At 43.0% G+C, this 23,081-nt stretch overlaps 1 protein-coding gene across 1 annotated transcript in view; it reads left to right on the plus strand.

Moving 5' to 3' along the window:
- PREP (prolyl endopeptidase) overlaps positions 1-23,081 on the plus strand; it is a 137,758-nt gene that overhangs the window by 72,053 nt on the left and 42,624 nt on the right. The window contains exon 10 of the mRNA XM_082855639.1: positions 4,354-4,457. Within this exon, the coding sequence (XP_082711765.1) occupies positions 4,354-4,457 (104 nt within the window). The remainder of the gene's footprint in view (positions 1-4,353; positions 4,458-23,081) is intronic.

Consider the following 23,081-nt stretch of genomic DNA (forward strand, 5'->3'; position numbering starts at 1 on the left):
TGCCCAGGGCCAGGAGTCTGGAACTGACAGGTCAAGAATCTCACATCAGGGTGTCTCGAGCCTCACCCCTCCTCCCCTGGGGCTTGGGGGACAGTGGCAGCCAGTGGACAGGAACCAAGAGAAGTAGCTTTCCTCCAGAGAGCCATTCTCAACCACTGCCGTGCGATCCACACTTTATTTCCTCAACTTACACTGGTTCCAGAAATTTGACTTTGGAAAACCTCATAGCCTTGAAACAGTGATAATGGATAAAGGGCAATGAGGAGAACAGAGCAGCGCTGACTCACCTGCTCGTCATAAAAGCCAGAGTCCCCAGAGGCCTGTAAACCACCTTCAGTGACCCCCATGTGGCCATTTATTTCAGGAACAAGTTCATCATTACCCAGAGCTGAAAGGGCTCACTGTCCCAGCATAAAATGATGAGTTCTGTACCAAGCAGTGAAATCCTATCCGTGGCCGTGGCCGTGCGGTTTGGAAGGAGGAGTGTGTTGTCAGTGCTGTGTGCACAGGGCGCTCCTGAGCAATCTTTAATTTGGTGCTGCCGGGCTTTGTTCTTCTCCTTTGTCTTTTCTTATTCATTTTGCCTCCTGCTTTTTCTTTTCTCTCCTTCATGTAATTTGATATCTAAAACCGGAGAACGGGGCTTCCAGACTCAGGCCTTCTTATCCAAATGTAAAAATGGCCATCAGACAATTAAACTAGATTCCTCGAAAGCAGGAATGGCAGTGTGTACATATACACTCCCACATACATGCATGTCCGCTCAAAGGCTGTCTGACGCTGGTCTCTGAAGATTGGCTGTCCACTACTGCAGTAAACAGCAGAGACACTAAATTATAAATAAAGCCCTGGGGCCAAAAATACCTGCAGTGCCAGCTGCTGTGGACACGTGGTACGTCTGGCAGGTGAACACCAGCTGACCGTTTCCCATGGAGGTACATAGTGAAGACACGTCTTGAGCCAAGCCATTTGTACCTTGAGTCGCACTTGGAAGAACAGAGGCAGCCAGGGCAGTTTGGAGCACGATACACTTATTCCCTGTGGCTCAAAGCACTTAGTGGTCGAGCCGACTGATTCTGTACTCATGGAACCTTGGAACGTTGTCTAAGGCTCACTCCAGACTTGCGTGTGTTGTAATAATCCAGTATAGGCGTCCCAGTTGCATGGCTCTGAGAGACAGGGAGAAGAAATCAAAGAACCTTTCCCAGGCTCTTTGGGAAAGGCATAAGAATGTTTCAAGACTTTATTTTTTTAGAGCAGTTTTAGGTCCACAGCAAACCTGAAGGGCTGGTACAGAGATTTCCTATGCACTCTCTGCATGCACTCTCCCACACATGCACTACCTTTGCCGTCATCAGCATCCCTGCTACAGGGATGTCACATCCCCTGTGACAACTGATGAACCTGCACGGACACACATCATAGTTGCCTGAATTCCGTGACTTACCTTAGGAGTCACTCTTGGTGCTGTACATTCTAAGTTTGGAGAAATGTATGACGACGTGTATCCATCATTATGATACCATGCAGAGTATTTTCAGTGCCCTTAAAAGCCTCTGTGCTCAGCCCTTTTCATCCCTTCCCCCCGCCAAGCCCCTAACAACCACTGATCTTTTCACTATCTCCATAGCTTTGCCTTTTCCAGAATGTCATGTAGTGGCCTCATAGATTACGTAGCCTCTTCAGGTTGGCTCCTTCACTTAGTAATATGAATTTAAGGTTGTTCCGTGGCTTGATGGCTTATTTCTTTTTAGCACTGAGTGATATTCCATTGCTTGGATGTCCCACAGTTTATTTGCACATTCACCTACTGAAGGACATCTTGGTTGCTCCCAGCTTTTGGCAATCATTAATAGAGCTGCTGTAAACATCTGTGTACAGGTTCTTGTGTGGACTTGTTTTCGACTCCATTGGGTAAATAACCAAGGAGTGCAAACAATTTTTGAGAGACTTGTTTTAGTTTGTGGGGTTTTTTCCTTTTAATAACCTTAAAACCCAACCTATAATCGGATGAAACAGTATCTACATGGGTCATCTTCACAAATTCCTTTTGCCTTCTTTTTGCATATCCGATTTTCCAGATTCCTCTGATGTTTCTTTAGCAACCTCTAGGGTTAGGTTCCTCCTGACTCCCATTTCTTTCACCTCCTTACATTTATTCAGATTATATGTAGCAGGAATATTCGAGCTGATCGTCCCTGCCTCTTTCCTATTGCTAGAATAGCCTTGTTAAAACACTGTTTCATCAGGAGACCCATGTCAAGTGCAGACACCTCGTGTGGTCTTAAGGGAATTCCATAATTCAATTCTCTTTTGCCCTTAAACTTTGAAATTATTCCCCAGAGATCACCTGACCAGCCCTCTCTGATTCATGACTCTAGGATGGTTTCTCCAATCCCTTCCCTGCTCCTTGTACTTAAGCAAACCAATTCAGACAGGACACAAAGCATCATTAGACTACAGGAATTCATGTTACAGAGTGAAGATGCAGTGGGCTAACCTGGACTGACCCCGATGGATCTATAGACAGAAAGTATCCATCAAATATATTAAGTACCAGTACCTTTAGGTTTAACCCAGCCTCCCCCAAGGTGCCACTTCTGCCCCAAACAGAAGAATTAAAGTCAGGCACTCGGCACCCTTTCTCCCAACAGTAGCCAGCCCGTGTCCTATACTGATTTCGTTCTGCTATTGGAGGGTTTGATGTCTCAATTATTCTAGATAAACAGGCATTTAGAGTGTGTTTCCTACTCACTGTCTTTCACTGGGGTCACTGCCCCAGTAACTGGCCAGAGCTGGGAATCCTGGCCCCAGGGTCCTTCGTCGTTCACTGTAGTGCAGGTAACAGTGATGCCGGGGTGAGTCCGATGCTCAAATGGCACATGCTTGTTCTGCAATCTCTTGTCGTCGTCGTTGTTTGGTCTGGAGTTTTTTCCCAAGGATTCAGATGCTTTTTGTGTTTGGATGAAGTGGGGCAGGTACTAATGAAGAAGCTCTTCAACAATTAACATACATGTGAAGATAGCAATTTGCCCTCGAGATTACATTTATCTGGGCAAGTACAGTATTCAGTGTATCTGGTAATTTAGAACGTATGCCCAGAGTGTAGTCTGGAAGTATTTTGTATATAAAGTCATATTCCAACAAACATCCAACTATACCTTAAACTAAGAAAGCCAGGACTTCGGTCATGTTACACATCTCCCCACTGTCAGTGTTAATCATATTCCCTATTATAAACCTTAAAATAATTTGTAAGCATGAGAAGTGAGATAACATTCATAGGGATTAGCAGTCCTGCTGTTAAGGAATCTGAATGTATTACTCTTTGCCAGTGGGGGGCAGAGTGCTGTTTCTCAGCTGTTAGTGAAGTTCATACGTACACAGAGGAGTTGAAAAGAAAGCAAGCTGCCATTTTAACACATGATCAATCAATTTGAATGTGCCCTGTGGGAGTACCGCTTAGTTTCTGGTTTTCCAGCAAGTATCAGGATCTCTAAATTGATTTTTCATATACTTGACAGCATATGTTTAGAGTATTCTGTGGGAGGGCTGTTTCCACACCAGCCACTCCAGATGACTAATTCTGTTTCATAAACTATAGCAATGTTGTTGTTTTCAAACAGTAACGATTTGTCTTAGTTATTGTTTCTTTGGTTTAGTTCTTGAATGTTAGAGTGTAGTAGCGTTAAATTAAGGAAATGGAATTCTCATTAGTGGTTAAAATAAGCTAAAATGTTGTGGTGTGTGTTCATCAATCTGTGTTGTGCACAATTACTGGGATAATCAAAATTTTAAAGGCAACTCCAAAAGGCTACCCTAAAAGGCTGTCTTTGGTCCTTGATTGCTATCCACATGTGTGTCCACAGATGGGTGGGTAGCAGGTAACAGGCGCCCCAGAGTTCCCATCAAGAGACCCCTGAATGGCTGTTGACTTTGGGCAAGTCATTTGAGTTTTCCATCTTAATCACTTCTCAGGTAAAACGGCCCTACATGAAGTTTCCCATCTTCTTTGACCTGTTCTCCTAAGTGACCTGGCGTGGGGAAGACCTGTTAAGTTTCTGCAGTTAGGTTTAACTATTCTCATGGTCACAGCATGCATTAGAATCTTCTAAAATGAATACCCAGGTAACTGTTGTAAAACGGAAGGCCGAACACGATGGTGATGATGAAGTGTGAACTGGTGATGATGACATGGTGATGATGAAGTCAGGCACTCCACACGCCTGACCGTTGTGGGCTCTCTTGCTACAGTGACCTTACACGGCACTGCTGACTGTGCTTTGTGATCTTTGCCCCCCCTTGTATCTAGTGAGTTTGTGGACTGAACTTAAGACTTCCACTTCCTTCTAGGTATCATTTATCACTGTGATCTGACCAAAGAGGAACTGGAGCCCAGAGTCTTCCGAGAGGTGACTGTGAAAGGAATCGATGCTTCCGATTACCAGACAGTTCAGGTATGGAGCATTTGATCCTGACAACGTGAGTCAGAAAAATCTGACTTTCGCGCCCTGCACACCCCACTTTGTCAGGAGCCGTGGAGGTAATCCACACCAATACGGGCAACAGATATTGGGGAACTCCTGCTGTTTCTGGGCATTGAGCCAGGCGTGGTCCCTGTCCTCCTAGAGTTTAAAGGTTCTGCTCCCGGCACTGCTACTCTTGACACGAAGCCAGAGCCCCTTGTCTGGGTGCTCAGGGCAACACAGTTTGTCTGCTTGCTTGAAAGTGGGTTGTTTTCTGGCTCAGGTCTCGTGGTGTCATAAATAACAACATAGATCTGCTCTACATAAAATACTCAAGTGCTAGGAGCCAGCCTTTTCAGTCTGAAATTCGTCTGTATGTCTGGCTGGCACAGGGTGAGCGTGCCATAAAATATTAGAATGGATGAATTAACTGCTTAATTGTCATGGTACCACCAGTTCAGTCTCTGGTCACCATCTTTTCAGGTTAAGAATCTCCATTTTTGTTTTCTTAGCGCCCCAACTGTACTGAGTTTCTCAGAAACGGAATCGCTTACTAATGGATGATGCAGGATGACTCTGTTCCTTTGCAGTGAGAGGTCACCTGTCAGGCACCAGGTGTTTATCAGGGCTCTCCCACCAGGGGGCTGGACCACAGAGACCACAGATTAAGAATCAGACTGTTGTTTGTGAAGGAAAGTTAGAAAAAAGAGCACTGATGCCCCCGAGGATGTTTCTGTGAAACTAGGGCATCATTTTACCTCAGTGAATTGCCCTTCACCTGTCTAGGAGTAGTCTAGATAATGGGCTAGATGTAGTCCAAAAATAAATAAAACCTTTTTTTTATGAATTATGCTTTTTATTTATTTATTTTTGTTTATTTTTTTTTAACATCCATATTGGAGTATAATGGCTTTTCAGTGGTGTGTTAGTTTCTGCTTTATAACATAGTGAATCAGCTATACATACACATATATCCCCATACCTCCTCCCTCTTGCATCTCCCTCCCACCCTCCCTTTCGCACCCCTCTAGGTGGTCACAAAGCACCAAGCTCATCTCCCTATGTTGTGCGGCTGCTTCCCACTAGCTATCTATTTTAAATTTGGTAGTACATATAAGTCCGTGCCACTCTCTTACTTCATCCCAGCTTCCCCTTCCCCCTCCCCATGTCCTCAAGTTCATTCTCTACGTCTGCGTCTTTATTCCTGTCCTGCCCCGAGGTTCTTCATAACCTTTTTTTTTTTTTTAGATTCCGTATATATGCATTAGCACACGGTGTTTATTTTTCTCTTTCTGACTTACTTCACTCTGTATGACATCCACCTCACTACAAATAACTCAATTTTGTTTCTTTTGACGGCTGAGTAATATTCCATTGTATATCTGTGCCACATCCTCTTTATCCATTCATCTGTCGATGGACACCTAGGTTGCTTCCATGTCCTGGCTATTGTAAATAAAGCTGCAGTGAACATTGTGGTACATGACTCTTTTTGAATTATGGTTTTCTCAGGGTATATGCCCAGTAGTGGGATTGCTGGGTTGTATGGTAGTTCTATTTTCAGTTTATTAATGAGCCTCCATAGTGGCTGTATCAATTTATGTTCCCACCAACAGTGCAAGAGGGTTCCCTTTTCTCCACACCCTCTCCAGCATTTATTGTTTGTAGATTTTTTGATGATGGCCATTCTGACTGGTGTCAGGTGATACCTCACTGTAGTTTTGATTTGCATTTCTGTAATGATAAGTGATGTTGAGCATTCTTTCATGTGTTTGTTCTCAATCTGTATATCTTCTTTGGAGAAATGTCTGTTTACGTCTGCCCATTTTTGGATTGGGCTGTTTGTTTTTTTGATGAGCTGCATGAGCTGCTTGTAAATTTTGGAGATTAATCCTTTGTCAGTTGCTTCATTTGCAAATATTTTCTCCCATTCTGAGGGTTGTCTTTTCGTCTTGTTTATGGTTTCCTTTGCTGTGCAAAAGCTTTGAAGTTTCATAGGTCCCATTTGTTTATTTTTGTTTTTATTTCCATTTCTCTAGGAGGTAGGTCAAAAAAGGATCTTGCTGTGATTTATGTCATAGAGTGTTCTGCCTATGTTTTCCTCTAAGAGTTTGATAGTGTCTGGCTTTACCTTTAGGTCTTTAATCCATTTTGAGTTTATTTTTGTGTATGGTGTTAGGGAGTGCTCTAATTTCATTCTTTTACAAGTAGCTGTCCAGTTTTCCCAGCACCACTTACTGAAGATGCTGTCTTTTCTCCATTGTATATTCTTGCCTCTGTTATCAAAAATAAGGTGACATATGTGCATGGGTTTATCTCTGGGCTTTCTATCCTGTTCCGTTGATCTATATTTCTGTTTTTGTGCCAGTACCATACTGTCTTGATTACTGTAGCTTTCTAGTATAGTCTGAAGTCAGGGAGCCTGATTACTCCAGCTCCGTTTTTCTTTTTAAGATTGCTTTGGCTATTCGGGGTCTTTTGTGTTTCCATACAAATTGTGAAATTTTTTGTTCTAGTTCAGTGAAAAATGCCAGTGGTAGTTTGATGGGGATTGCATTGAATCTGTAGACTGCTTTGGGTACTATAGTCATTTTCACAATGTTGATTCTTCCAATCCAAGAACATGGTAATCCAATCCAATCCATCTGTTTGTGTCATCTTTATTTTCTTTCATCAGTGTCTTATAGTTTTCTGCATACAGGTCTTTTGTCTCCTTAGGTAGGTTTATTCCTAGGTATTTTATTCTTTTTCTCGCACTGGTAAATGGGAGTGTTTCCTTAATTTCTCTTTCAGATTTTTCATCATTATTATATAGGAATGCAAGAGATTTCTGTGCATTAATTTTGTATCCTGCTACGTTACCAAATTCATTGATTAGCTCTAGTAGTTTTCTGGTAGCATCTTTAGGATTCTCTATGTGTAGTATCATGTCATCTGCAAACAGTGACAGCTTTACTTCTTCTTTTCTGATTTGGATTCTTTTTATTTCTTTTTCTTCTCTGATTGCTGTGGCTAAAAATTCCAAAACTTTGTTGAATAATGATGCTGAGAGTGGGTAACCGTATCTTGTTCCTGATCTTAGTGGAAATGGTTTCAGTTTTCCACCACTGAGAACGATGTTGTCTGTGGGTTTGTCTTCTATGGCCTTTACTATGTTGAGGAAAGTTCCCTCTATGCCTACTTTCTGCAGGGTTTTTATCATAAATGGGTGTTGAATTTTGTCGAAAGCTTTTTCTGCATCTATTGAGATGATCATATGGATTTTCTCCTTGAATTTGTTGATATGGTGTATCACATTGATTGATTTGCATATATTGAAGAATCCTTGCATTCCTGGGATAAATCCTACTTGATCATGGTGTATGGTCCTTTTAATGTGCTGTTGGATTCTGTTTCCTAGTATTTTGTTGAGGATTTTTGCATCTATGTTCATCAGTGATAATGGCCTGTAGTTTTCTTTCTTTGTGACATCTTTGTCTGGTTTCGGTATCAGGGTGGTGGTGGCCTCGTACAGTTAGTTTAGGAGTGTTCCTCCCTCTGCTATATTTTGGAAGAGTTTGAGAAGGGTAGGTGTTAGCTCTTCTCTAAATGTTTGATAGAATTCACCTGAGAATCCATCTGGTCCTGGGCTTTTGTTTGTTGGAAGATTTTTAATCACAGTCTCAATATCACTGCTTGTGATTGGTCTGTTTATATTTTCTATTTCTTCCTGGTTCAGTGTCAGAAGACTGTGCTTTTCTAAGAATTTGTCCATTTCTTCCAGGTTGTCCGTTTTATTGGCATAGAGTTGCTTGTAGTAATCTGTCATGATCCTTTGTACTTCTGCAGTGTCAGTTGTTACTTCCCCTTTTTCATTTCTAATTCTGTTGATTTGAGTCTTCTCCCTTTTTTTCTTTATGAGTCTGGCTAATGGTTTATCAAGTTTGATTATTTTCTCAAAGAACCAGCTTTTAGTTTTATTGATCTTTGCTATTGTTTCCTTCATTTCTTTTTCATTTATTTCTATCTGATCTTTATGATTTCTTTCCTTCTGCTAACTTTGGGGTTTTTTTTTTCTTCTTTCTCTGATTGCTTTAGGTGTAAGTTCCGGTTGTTTATTTGAGATGTTTCTTGTTTCCTGAGGTAGGATTGTATTGCTATAAACTTCCCTCTTAGAACTGCTCTTGCTGCATCCCAAAGGTTTTGGGTCATCGTGTTTTCATTGTCATTTATTTCTAGGTATTTTTTGATTTCCTCTTTGATTTCTTCAGTGATCTCTTGGTTATTTAGTAGTGTATTGTTTAGCCTCCATGTGTTTGTATTTCTTACAGATTTTTTCCTGTAATTGGTATCTAGTCTCATCGTGTTGTGGTCAGAAAAGATACTTGATGTGATTTCAGTTTTCTTAAATTTACCAAGGCTTGATTTGTGACCCAAGATATGATCTATCCTGGAGGATGTTCCATGAGCACTTGAGAAAAAAGTGTATTCTGTTGTTTTTGGATGGAATGTCCTATAAATATCAGTTAAGTCCATCTTTTTTAATGTGTCATTTAAAGCTTGTGTTTCCTTATTTATTTTCATTTTGGATGATCTGTCCATTGGTGAAAGTGGGGTGTTAAAGTCCCCTACTCTGATTGTGTTACTGTCAGTTTCCCTTTTTATGGCTGTTAGCATTTGCCTTATGTATTGAGGTGCTCCTATGTTGGGTGCATAAATATTTACAGTTGTTATATCTTCTTCTTGGATTGATCCTTTGATCATTATGTAGTGTCCTTCTTTGTCTCTTGTAATAGTCTTTATTTTAAAGTCTATTTTGTGTGATATGAGAATTGCTACTTCAGCTTTCTTTTGATTTCCATTTGCATGGAATATGTTTCCATCCCCTCACTTTCAGTCTGTTGGTGTTCCTAGGTCTGAAGTGCGTCTCTTGTAGGTAGCATATATATGGGTCTTGTTTTTGTATCCATTTAGCTAGTCTATGTCTTTTGGTTGGAGCATTTAGTCCATTTACATTTAAGGTAATTTTCGATATGTATGTTCCTATTACCATTTTCTTAATTGTTTTGGGTTTGTTATTGTAGGTCTTTTCCTTCTCTTGTGTTTCCTGCCTAGAGAAGTTCCTTTAGCATTTGTTGTAAAGCTGGTTGGTGGTGCTGAATCCTCTTAGCTTTTGCTTGTCTGTAAAGCTTTTAATTTCTCCGTCAAATCTGAATGAGATCCTTGCCAGGTAGAGTAATCTTGGTTGTAGGTTCTGCCCTTTCATCACTTTAAATATGTCCTGCCACAATGTGTCCTGCCACTCCCTTCTGGCTTGCACAGTTTCTGCTGAAAGATCAGCTGTTAACCTTATGGGGATTCCCTTGTATGTTATTTGTTATTTTTCCCTTGTTGCTTTTAATATTTTTTCTTTGTATTTAAATTTTGATAGTTTGATTAGTATGTGTCTTGGCGTGTTTCTCCTTGGATTTATCCTGTATGGGACTCTGAGCTTCCTGGACTTGATTATTTCCTTTCCCATATTAGGGAAGTTTTCAACTAAAATCTCTTCAAATATGTTCTCAGTCCTTTTCTTTTTCTCTTCTTCTTCTGGGACCCCTATAATTCGAATGTTGGTGCATTTAATGTGGTCCCGGAAGTCTCTGCAACTGTCCTCAATTCTTTTAATTCTTTTTTCTGTATTCTGCTCTGCAGTAGTTATTTCCACTATTTTATCTTCCAGGTCACTTATCCGTTCTTCTGCCTCAGTTATTGTGCTCTTGGTTACTTCTAGAGAATTTTTCATTTCATTTATTGTGTTGTTCCTCATTGTTTGTTTGTTCTTTAGTTCTTCTAGGTCCTTGTTAAACGTTTCTTATATTTTCTCCATTCTATTTCCAAGATCTTGGATCATCTTTACTATCATTACTCTGAGTTCTTTTTCAGGTAGACTGCCTATTTCTTCTTCATTTGTTTGGTCTGCTGGGTTTTTACCTTGCTCCTTCATCTGCTGTGCGTTTCTCTGTCTTCTCCTTTTGCTTAACTTACTGTGTTCGGGGTCTCCTTTTTGCAGACTGCAGGTTCGCATTTCCTGTTGTTTTTGGTGTCTGCCCCCAGTGGGTAAGGTTGGTTCAGTGGGTTGTGTAGGCTTCCTGATGGAGGGGACTGGTGCCTGTGTTCTGGTGGATGAGGCTGGATTTCGTCTTTCTGGTGGGCAGGACCGTGTCCGGTGGTATGTTTTGGGGTGTCTGTGACCTTATTATGATTTTAGGCAGCCTCTCTGCTAATGGGTGGCGTTGTGTTCCTGTCTTGGTAGTTGTTGGGCATAGGGTGTCCAGCACTATAGCTTGCTGGTCGTTGAGTGGAGCTGGGTCTTACGGTTGAAATGGTGATCCCTAGGAGAGCTTTCGCTGTTTGATATTACGTGGAGCCAGGAGGTCTCTGGTGGACCAATGTCTTGAACTCTGCTCTCCCACCTCAGAGGCTCAGGCCTGAGACTCAGCCAGAGCACCAAGACCCTGGCAGCCACACAGCTCAGAAGAAAAGGGAGAAAAAAGAAAGGAAGGAAGATAGAAAAAATAAAATAAAATAATGTTATTAAAATAAACAATAAAAAGTAATTATTAAAAATAAAAAGATTTTAAAGTAATGAAAAAAGAAACAAAGAAGAGAGGAACCAAACCAAAAACAAATCCACCAATGATAGCAAGCGCTGAAAACTATACTTAAAAAAAAAAAAAAGAACAGAACCCTAGGACAAATGGTAAAAGCCAAGCTATACAGACAAAATCACACACAGAAGCATATACATATGCACTCACAAAACGAGAAAAGGGAAAAATATATATATATCATTGCTCCCAATATCCACCTTCTCAGTTTGGGATGACTCGTTGTCTATTCATGTATTCCACAGATGCAGGGTACATCAGGTTGATTATGGAGATTTAATCCGCTGCTCCTGAGGCTGCTGGGAGAGATTTCCTTTTCTCTTCTATGTTCCCACAGCTCCTGGGGTTCAGCTTTGGATTGGCCCCGCCTCTGCGTGTAGGTCACCTGAGGGCGTCTGTTCGTCGCTTAGACAGGACGGGGTTAAAGGAGCAGCTGATTCGGGGGCTCTGGCTCACTCAGGCCGGGGGGAGGGAGGGGTACGGATGCTTGGTGAGCCTGCGCGGCAGAGGCCAGCATGACATTGCAACAGCCTGAGGCACGCCGTGCGTTCTCCGGGGGAGGTTGTCCCTGGATCACGGGACCCTGGCAGTGGCGGGCTGCACAGGGTCCCGGGATGGGAGGTGTGGAGAGTGACCTGTGCTCGCACACAGGCTTCTTGGTGGCTGCAGTAGCAGCCTTAGCATCTCAGGCCCGTCTGGGTCCACACTGATAGCTGCAGCTCGCGCCGGTCTCTGGAGTTCGTTTAGGCGGTGCTCTGAATCCCCTCTCCTCGCGCACGCCAAAACAATGATCTCTTGCCTCTTAGGCAGATCCAGGCTTTTTCCAGGTAAATAAAACTTTGTTTACAAAACCAATGGCGGACTGGATCTGGCCGCGGGCTGCAGTTTGCCAACCCCTCTTCTATATCAGAGGTGAACATACTGGCCTCCGGTTTCATTGGCGAGCAGCCACACCTGCTTGTTCACACAGTGTCTGTGGCTGCCTTAGTGCTTTAACTGTGCAGCAGAGACTGCCTGGCCCACAAAGGCTAAAGCACTTAGTATTTGGCCCTCTAAGACAAAGTTTTCTGATCCTTAGTCTGTAGAAATAGTATTTATAAAATCAGAGTGTTCTCAGTAGACATACAGGGCCTTTGTCTTGAAGCTCTGTCAGGCCTGAAATCTACATGTACTTCTTGGGTGACACTGGGTGAATCATTTAACTTTCCTGCCACAGTTTTTTCAGCTGTAAAACAGAGTTAGTGCGTATTTTGCAGCATTCCTGCAGGATTCTATGAGATGATATATACAGGCATACCTTGTTTTATTGTGCTTCGCTTTATTGCACTTTGCAGATACTGTATTTTTTTTTACAGATTGAAGGTTTGTGGCAACCGTGTGCCGAGCAAATCTGTGTTGGTGCCATTTTTCTGATAGCGTTTGTCCACTTCATGTCTCTGTGTCGTATTTTGGTAATTCTTGCAAAATTTCAAACTTTCTCATTTTTATTATTATATTTGTTGTGATCTGTGATCAGTGATCTTTGATGTTACTATTGCCAAAAAGATTATGACTCACTGAAGGCTCAGGTGATGGTTAGCATTTTCCAGCAATAAAGTGTTCTTTAAGATATGTACATTGTTGGGCTTCCCTGGTGGCGCAGTGGTTGAGAGTCTGCCTGCCGATGCAGGGGACACGGGTTCGTGCCCCGGTCCAGGAAGATCCCACATGCTGCGGAGCGGCTAGGCCCATGAGCCGTGGCCGCTGAGCCTGCGCGTCCGGAGCCTGTGCTCCGCAACGGGAGAGGCCACAACAGTGAGAGGCCCGCGTACCGCAAAAAAAAAAAAAAAAAAAAAAAAAAAGATACGTACATTGTTTTTTAGACTTCATGCTATTGCACACTGAATAGACTACAGTATAGCGCAAATGTAACTTTTCTTTGCACTGGGAAACCAGAAAATTCATGTGACTGGCTTTTTTCTGATACTTGGTTTATTGTGGTGGTCTGGAACTGAACCTGCAATACCTCCAAGGTATGCCCATATTAAGTGTCTGGCACATAGAATATAATCAGTGTTAGAAATAAATTCAGCAGACTTTTAGTTTTCCACAGCTATTTTGGCTTCTTTCATTTTCAGGGTGAGCCATTGCCTGTAGAGGTATCTTTTAGGGGCGATAGCCCCTGTCTGGTGCTTGTATGGTTCGTTAATTCACCATAGTCTTGCATTAGACTTTTAAAATCACTTGTAGGCTGTCATTCTTTGCTGTTTTCCGTTTTCTCCATGTGTAAAAAATATGTCCCTATCAACTGTAACATTTGACCTTCTCAGGAACTACTTCTGGTCCCTGCCTGGGCATCCTCAGGCGCACGGGCGCGTGTGTGTGTGTGTGTGATGCGTGCCACTGCCTCTCCCATCGGTAATGCAAAGGACGCCCAGGCAGCAACCAGTGACTGTCCCTGCCTTCTGCCCTCAAAGGTACAGCCTTGGCTGCCCTAGGATTGGGCAGAGTTGCCCATGAGAGACACCCCCCCCATCCCACCCCCTGTCTTCTTCTCATCTCTACTGTGCAGCCCCTCTGGTGTATATTTTCAAAAAACATTATCCTCATTTTTTTCTGCTTCCCACAATTCCTGCCAAAGTGAGTAATTACCTTTGGAGTCTGGGGCAGGGAGGGGGACCTGTAATCATGACAGCTTCCAGCGAGGCAGCCTCTTCTAGGGAAGTGACCTTTATTTCTCAGTGAGGATGGTGGAGTTGTTTTTCCTATCAGGTAGCTGTGTTTTTCTGTTCTTCACAGAGGATACACCAAGAAACTACTTACAACCTAATATGTATTGTTTTCATTTATAAATGAAAAGATAAAACTTTACAGTTGAGCACGTGCTTGTATGGAGTAGAAATCCCTCAGCCGTGTGCATAGCAGCCTGAAATTTCCAGATTAAACTGGGGAGGAAGCGTGCTTGGGTGACGCCAATTGCTATGCCGTTGGAAAACTCACTGACCTCCTCTGTGTCTGGCTCTCCACTTCTCTGACGTTGAGCTACTGAAATGCTTGCAACCTTTTATTTGTACTGCTGCAACAGGAGGAAAAAAAGATTAAAAGATTCATGGTAAATATTTAAGGAGATAGTAACTGAGTAACTGGACAGAACACATTGGTTTTACAGATCTTAAGGGGGTATGCCTGGGGCAGAGCATAGCCTCTCTAGTATAATGGCCATAGAAGATTTTAATCGGTTGATTATATACATCACACACATTGCACTGAGTTATTTAAATAGAATTCTTTCTTTGTGTAAAGGTGCCTTTGGAATGTACCGTGATGTCACAACACCGTCGACTTAAAATCCACTTTGCAGTGGTTTAGCTCAGGTGTGCACAGCAGAGCTTTGACAGGAAGTGTGAGCGTGACAGATGTGCGCACAATTCTATCAGGCTGTCAGTGGTGTTGCCAACAGTGACCAAACTGTAAAAGCAGACCCTAGAGAGGAATCTGTGCATGAATGGAAAAAATTCCTTATAGTATGTAATAGAAACCACAGCATTTTTTTGGGGAAAAAAAAGATACTCTTTGTTTTCAGTTCCTTCGGGGTAATGATGCTTTTGATTTCGCTTGACTCTGGTGTTTATATTTATCCTGTAAGTGATTTTAAAATAAAATCCCCTGGGCTAGTCGTCATTCCTTCTTACATTCTGTGAGGCACATTATCGTTTTGAAGCAAATACTGCAGCACAGCTTACCCTGCATGGTTAGACAGTGCATTTAATGGTGGTCACAGCCATGCACATCTACCTGGTGGTATAGCTGGTCAGGTGGACCAAGCTAAGGAGAGAAAAAGAGGAGGCTCGAAGAAACACACGGCTAAAGAAGCCACAGAGGGCTGTTCTTTCATTTAGGACCCAGAGCATCTTGAACGGTGGTGGGATGGGGGGTGGGAGTGTTCTAGATTGCTGAGGGACACAGAACAGAGCTACTGTCTGTGTAATCTTTATCCAGTCCTGACTACAGCTGTGGGTAGAAAATTGATCTGTATCGGAAATACAATTTTGAAAGTCTGATCCTGGAAAAACTGTTTCTCTTCCGATCTGGGGTACACATAAGAATTTAGTTTTGGATAGGTTTATCAAATCTGCAATTGACTGATCGTTTTTCTCCTTTTATTGTGAATGACATGACCACGTAATATTGCTTAGCCCATCTGTGCCCGTGTCTTTAAAAAGAAGTTGAAATACCGAGCAGTAGAAATTACATTAATAACACAGGTTTGGTGATGAGTGATTTACCTGAAAAATCTGTCTACATTTATAATCAGTAATATGTTTCATTTTAAACAGAAGCAAAGGAATAGAGAAATGTAGTCTGTCAACAAATATTTATGATGTGCCATTCAATGCCAGGTGGTACTGTTTGAAGACAGAGGAGTTCCAGACAGAGGCACTGTCCCTGGGAAATTTATAGTCAGTCTGGAAAGTTGAGACACAGAGATCTGAAAGGTCAGACACCCCCAAGGATGTTATCCCAGTGATCAAGGGAAAGGTGAAAGCTTCCATCAGCAAGGCCATATCCTGGTCAGGGTCGTGGAGGGAGTCTTCCCAGGAGAGGTGGAAACTGGGCAGGGCTTTGAGGGATGGCTGCTTCCGTAATTCCCAGGTCCTTACTGGGACTCCTGAAGAATTTTACCACAACCCTTCATTCAGAGACTGCCTCTGCCTTTTTGTAGCAGGATTTTCATAATTTCACAGGAAGTTCGAGAAGAAAGGAATCATGCCCTCAACATCCTATGCAGGTAGGGTTGCCTTGGGCAGCTGTCTTTTGCGGATGGAATAGTGTTTGCACTGTGGTTGAACGTGGCATGACAAAGGATGTAGTGTAGCAGAAATGCAGTTTTTGGTTTCTCATTGTCTCATATTTGTTCAGCCAGCTGAGAGATTGGATTTTCTCCTCCCAAAGTGAAAGACAAAATGTATAGACCTGAAAAAGAACAGTGTACTCTGAATCAACTCCCTTAACAACAGTTTCCACATTTTATAAAAGAATACATTAGAAGGAAGATTCAGTTTTATGGGGCGATAGCAAACCGAAGGCAATAGAGTATAGAAATAGTAAGAATTCTAAGTATTTAACAAAGATTTTAGTATCTTGATTCGTGTCCTCTTGAACTGAGGAATGTTACCTTCTGAGGTTTACCTGCAGTAATGCATGTGGACATCAAGAACATCCCAAAGGCAGTTTGCATTGTAGCCGACCAGAAATGCTAAAATTAGATGATTCTTTGGGTTTACCAAGATGCCTTGGCATAGACAGAGTGGCATTTTCTTTCTTTAGATTTTTTTCTCACCTTGGCGATATCTAATTTGTAGTTGCTAGCATACGGTTTTGCCATTCAGAGAACATGTTCTCAGAACATTAATTAGTGTTTTAATACTCATTAACTTCTGTGCTGAGTGCATGGCATATGCAATTTTTGACTCATCCACATCCTTTGTGAGCTGACGATTGAACTAACGATACTGTTTTCCTGTAGCGCTGTATTCTCACAGTTAGGAATAGGTCAGAAATCTTCAGAAAATGTTAGTGAAGAGTGAATGGGGGAATGTTTCAAAAAGAACGTTTTGAGAGGATACAGTGCTTACATATGATTAGGAAATGGCCTTAAACTGAATCAGTTGTTCTTGACGATTTGTGCCTAAGCTTTCATCTTATTTTTTATAGTACGCTTCGCGGTGACATATTCTTGCATAAACAGATTCCTGCCTTTCTTTAGAATTCTCTTTGTCGCCCAGCCATTCTAGATGGACAGCACAATATTCATATTCAGAGGGCATATGTTTGTACCTGTTTCCTCCTTAGATAGCAACTGTGTTAAAATAATTTGACTGTAAAAGATGATAAGAGGGCTTCCCTGGTGGCGCAGTGGTTGGGGGTCCGCCTGCCGATGCAGGGGACGCGGGTTCGTGCCCCGGTCCGGGAAGATCCCGCACGCCGCGGAGCGGCTGGGCCCGTGAGCCATGGCCGCTGAGCCTGCGCGTCCGGAGCCTGTGCTCCGCAACGGGAGAGGCCACAACGGTGAGAGGCCCACGTACTGCAAAAAAAAAAAAAAAAAGATGATAAGAAAGAGTCTTGGTTTTCTTGCTATCTTATAACAGAGAAATAGGTTATGGGGCCCAAGTGCGTGGTTGGTGCAGTTTCCATACCATAAAGAAATCCTCTTCCATGTTTTGAAAAAGGACATTGCTTTGCAGCAACCTGAGAATATGTAACCCACTTAGAGTAAAAATCACAAGGTTGCCTTGAGAATTGAGCATCCAAGTCCCCGGAACGATAGGCCTGGGGAGATTCCTTGAGTCTCCTGCGGGCTTCCTTGTTGCAAGGTGGAAAACAGCTTGAGGCACTTAAATAGTGCCCACTTAAGTATATTCAGTTTTTGTTTAAATTTTTCCAAGAGTCATGGCTGTTGAAATCCATAAAAGCTGCGGGTTGCTGAGCTTTGCCGATACTGAGGTCAGTAGATTTCAGATTACTCACAGCTAACAAGTAGCTCCAGCTCCTTGCTAGAAAACTATCCTGGGAAAAAGAAAGTTCTGTTTCATTATCCTATAAAAACAAAGTAGAAGGTCACTTCCCTCTTATTAGTACTGAATCAGTAGTGTAGCTGTCATCTATGAGCAGTGTGTGCTAATGGTGCTTATCTTTTGCCATTCTAATAATTATTTCTGTTTTTAGAAATGAGTCTGAATCTCAGGGTGTGTTACTCAGATTAGATTAGATTTCTCCTGTGAGCAACAGGAGAAAAAGTCAAAAATAATCATGGCTTAAAGGAAAGATGTTTATTTTTCCCTGTCACATAAAAGAAGTGCAGGGGACATCAGTCCAGGAACAACTTGGGGTCTAAGGTGTAAGGAATCCAAGCTCCTTCTCTCTTGCTGCTTTATTCATACATGGCTTCCATTCCCGCCATCACTTCATGGTCCTAGAAGGCTGCAGGGGTTCCAGCCATTTTATATCCACTTTCCAGCCAGCATGAAGGCAGCAATAGGGAAGAAGAGGGAAGGGCAGGTGTTTGCCCTGTTTGCCAGAGATGACATGTATTATGTCTGCTTTCACCTTATTGGCAAAAACGTACCCACGTGGCCACACTTGGCAGAAGGAGGTTTAGAGACGTAGTGCTGATGCCATGCGCTCAGCCCAGAAGTTAATGAGTATCAAAACACGAATTAATGTTCTGAGAACATGTTCTCTGAATGGCAAAACCCGTATACTAGCAACTACAAATTAGATGTAGTTTTATTCCCAGAAGAAATGTACCAGCTAAAAATGAGGGCCTTATTATCAAGGAAATGGGAATGGATATTGGCGGACAGCTAGCAATCGGCCACAGAAAGCAAAACAGGCCTTCAGCAAAAACTTGGTGGGGACCCTGAAACCAAGGAATCCAGACGCCACCTGGTGGCCAGGTTTCTAAATCTCGGTTTCCCACTGGAAAAACTAAGACTCCCAAAGAGTTGAATTTTCAAATATTATCATTGTGAACAGTAGAAGTCACACACTACAAAGACAGGAGCACCCTTTAAAGAGGCTCTCCTGTCCCAAGAAGAAAGGCATTTAGTATTTCCTCTAGGACATGAGTATTCGCTCTTCCCGAACGCTTGTCCTGACTTTAGCAGAAGTGATGCAAGAGCATATGAGACTATTTGAGCATTGAAATCAAGACGAACTGAGAGGCTATCTCTGACATGATGAGGAGGCCAGGTAAGCAGTGTCCAGATGGCTGTCCAAGCGTCATCTTCCTGCCTGGGGTAGCAACTCCCAGCCACACCCCCTGCCCTGTCCCTGCAGAGGATGTGGACACAGGCCATCCTCAAGAGCCTGCTCCTTGGAATGGAAGCATGGCACGAATCAGCCTTTGGGCAGGTGTTAGGTCCCGAATTTCATAGCCGCCTCTTGCTTTGTTCCAGATGGTATGTTTTTCCACTAATGGTTTGGGGCTCTGGGCAAATTGCACATACATTAGGGTTCGTCTGTTTGAACCCTCTCATTTTAAAGATGAGGAAACTAAGGCTCAGTCTGCTCAGTGTTTTAACAAAGGTCACACCACCAATAATTGACAGAGCCAAGACTAGAACACACAGCTCCAGAGCTGTGCTAATCCTGTGCGTTTTCTTATGAGGACAAGTTATTTGCTCTCTCTGTACTCGGTTGGGATTTGGTTTTCGTTTTTGTTTTTTCCACCTTTAAAATAAACAAATTAGCCTAAAAGCCTCTAAATCCCTAAGCTTCCTTACCTCTAAAAGTATGTTTCTACATCATGTAAAGATCTAGTGAGTACTTTGTAGAATTTTATGGGACCTATTAAATAATAAAAAATACTCTCTGTGTGAAAGGAGCGGCAAGAAGGGCCCATAAGTTCATTTTTTAATGACTTATAAATACTGTTATGATTTATTTAAATATTCACTTCCAGTCTCCTTGTTGCATTTTAATGGAGGTCCCAATTGCATTATCCATTTATTTATGTCATATATATTATACAGATAAACATTTATACATTTATGTTTTAATGTATTAAAATATACAGAGGGGCTTTAAGTCTTAAATGTCGGTCACCACGTGGCAACTTGAAACTCCACTTAAAGTATGTTCAGAAGTAAAAAACTTTAAGTATTTATGGTTTTGCTTTTGTCATCTTTGCTGGACTCCCCCCAAGGTATTATTGGGGGAAGGTTGGCAGCAATGCTAATTCTGGCACTCGGTTGCCTCTGATTCAAAATCAGAAGAATATTCACAGATTTATTTTGGAAACTCTAGCCTGAGATGTTTGCTTCTTACGCAGTGAGCCTGGAAAGCAACTTCAGTGGCCGGAGCAGGAGACCTTCTCTATGGCTTTTCCTTAGAGAGGGGCATCCGTTCCAGTGTCTGTCTGCAGATTTCTGCCTTCTCCATGGTGAAGTTAGACAAAGAATTAATAGAATTGGGAGGGTGTCTAGAAATCTGATAATTGTTCAGATTTCCTCTGCATGGAGAAGGCTCAGCAGGAGAGAGTTGGGGCTTATCTTTTCTGTAACAATATCACTCCTAGCCCCAGGGTACATTTTATGTAGGTTGCCAGCTAGACAAGTGTTCTCTGGCTTCCTGCTCTGCTCGACCTTTAGGGCAAAAGGAGAGAAGAGACCATAGTGTGGGCTCTTTACTTGCCACACAGTTTCCTCCCTGCCTTCTGCCTTTGCCTGGAGCTGCACGGATGGTCAGTGGATGATGGCAGGAATACCAAGCCCTGTGGGTAGTCCGTTACCTCCCTGAAGGAAAAGCCAGTTCTGGCCTATCACTGGTCTGTGAAGAAGGGAGGAAATTCTTTCCCTAAGTATAATCCTTTGATGTGGATCAGGTGCGCCCTGACATGGGTTTAGCGAAGCAGACTTGATCCTTCTCTGTGCACTCCCAGGGCTGACTCAATGTACGGAGTAGATTAGAAATGTTGTAACAGTGATAAACGTGATGGTACAGTATCGCGAAGTGGAAGGCATCGCGAGGGTATTAAGCAGGGACACACGCAGGCTCCTGGTCACTGTCAGTGTCAAGTGTGAGCTCCTCTACCAACTCTTGGTGCCATGCTTCATCCACCCCACAGAGGTACCGCCTCACCACCCTGAGTCCCCACCCCAAACACTGCACACCACCCAGGCTCAGCTCCTAAACGACCCTTGACCACCATGCCCAGACTCGCCTCTGCCTGGCTCTCCTTCCTCTGTGCTCCGTGCTGGCACTGCTCGTCTTCTTTACTTCGTTCTCTGAAACGCCGCACATCTTTCAGTATTCAGCCAAGTCCCAGCTCCTGCCGAGATGCCTCTTCTTGTTCCTGCCCTTGGGAACGCAGTCAAAAGCAAAACACAGGGAGAGGGGATATTCAGCTGGTGCTTGAAAACATAGCAAGGGTGTGTACACATAATATGCCAGCCCCCGTGCCAGGGTTCTCTGCGTTATCTCATTGCTTTAGAGAAGAACCAGCCCTGGAGAGCTATACTCTTGTGATCTCAGTTTTCTGGGTGGGGAGCCTGTGGTGTAGGGAAGTTAGATGAGTCGCCCCAAGTCACACCGTGGCGTAACCGGTGCGTAAGCCACATCTCTGATTCTGCAGTGCGCTTGAGCATCTGAGCAGCTGTGCCCACCTCCCTGATCAGGCTGCCACAACTCAGCAGTCAAGTGCCCTGAGGTCGGTAGTTCTAGGTCTCCGTGTAGAAATCAACATAAGACATTGTGGTTTTATTAAGACTGTAGAGAAGGCTTCACCATTGACCTTGGTTAATGTCTCAGAAGAAAGAACTGTAAGTCATCTCCTCAGGCTGTATTGATAAGTGCAGCCCAGATTCTTGTGCATTTAAAGTCATCTGCTAGTCAAGTCTGCTAAGTAATGGATGACGCCTGTGTCCTCCTTGCCTCCAGCTGCCTTCGTTTGTATACATATGTATATAAACATAAATATTAATATGCATACAGACATGTTTTTAACACAATATACTCTTTGATCCCAGTTAAGGTAGTGGGTAATTCTGAAACTGAATCTCAAACAGAAAACCGTCAAGGGTGCAAGTAAAAATCATTATATAAAAATCATTTTATGCTGCCTACATCTGGACCCTCCGCTTCTCTGTGTTTTGCAAAGGATATGTCTAGTTCAACTCTAAAATTTAATGTGAATATAGCTAATGTAAATATTTGGAAGAGATTAGAGAAAAGTATAAATGCTCTAAACTGTGGCTGGTGTGTTTGAGAATGTGCAGGTCTGGCTGTGTCAGAAGCACGGACTTTGATACGTTGCTCAGAATCTCCAGAGTTAGGAAGGACAGGCGAGTGTTACGGGGCATTGCCAGAGCTGCCTCCACTCACCCATCTAGACTTTGACACCTTGTTCAAGTTCATTTACGACTGCCAGCTGGTCCCCTTCTCCTCCTCACCTTGCATCAGAAATTCCTGGTCTGCATCGATTGGTGGAGGTGGGGTGGGGAAGAACCACTGCATTTATGCAGTCCCTGTACGTATTAAAAATGTACTTTGTGCCAAGCGTTGGGCTAAACACTGGGAATGTAGCAGTGACCTAGAGAGACGTGGTCTTTGCTCTTATGAGGAATATGGGCAAAAGCAAGTGAACAGAAAATAAATGTGCACATTGCAAGTTGGCACAAGGGCTATGAATGAAGAAAACAATGACTGTTGCTGGGAATGACAGAGGGGCCCAGTGTGAACTGGGCCAGTCGTCAACAAAAGTTCCCTTGAGATTTCCTTTAAGTGGAAACTTAAAAGCTAAGAGGGAACGAACCACGTGAAAATGAGGGAAGAAGAGCCCAGCATGTTAAGAGCAAAGGCCCCGAGTATAAAGTGCTTGGCTTCAGAGAGGATCGGAGAGAAGACTGGGAAATGGTGAGTGGAGGAGAATGGGGGCTGGGTGGGGGGCATGGCAGGGTTTTGTGGCCATGTTAGGAGTTTCTTCGGGATCCCAACTGTGGTGGGAGTCACCACAGGGTCTTTACTGGAAAGTGACATGTTCTGATTTAAGAAAGCCATCGTCCGTTTTGTGGAGAATAGATTTAAAGGGCAGGTGTGGACGTGGAGAGAGCTGATATACATCTGTAACAACAGACCAGGTAAGAGATAGGGTGGCCTGGACTAAAGTGTAGCCTTTGGACGTGGGGAAAAGTGTGTTTGGAATACACCTGGGAGGTAGAGTAAGCAGGATAGAGTAAGGGATTGAACGTGCAGGGGACAGGGGAAGGGACACATCAAGGATGACTCTGAGATTCTGAATCTGAGTAGCTGGTATCATGTATCAAGTTGTCAGCATGTATCAAGTTGTCAGCAGTGGGTTGGGGAGGATGGGTTTGAGAGGAAAAATGTTTTGGACCTGTCAAGTTTGTGGTGCCTGTTACATTTTCATCCAGGCCATGATGTCAAGTACGGAGTTAGACATTTGGGTCTTACGGTCTAAGGGTTGGAGTGATAAATGTGGGCATCT

The sequence above is a fragment of the Leucopleurus acutus genome (genome assembly GCF_964270905.1).
Source record: "Leucopleurus acutus genome assembly, chromosome: 15".
In the NCBI taxonomy this organism is placed as follows: Eukaryota; Metazoa; Chordata; class Mammalia; order Artiodactyla; family Delphinidae; genus Leucopleurus; species Leucopleurus acutus.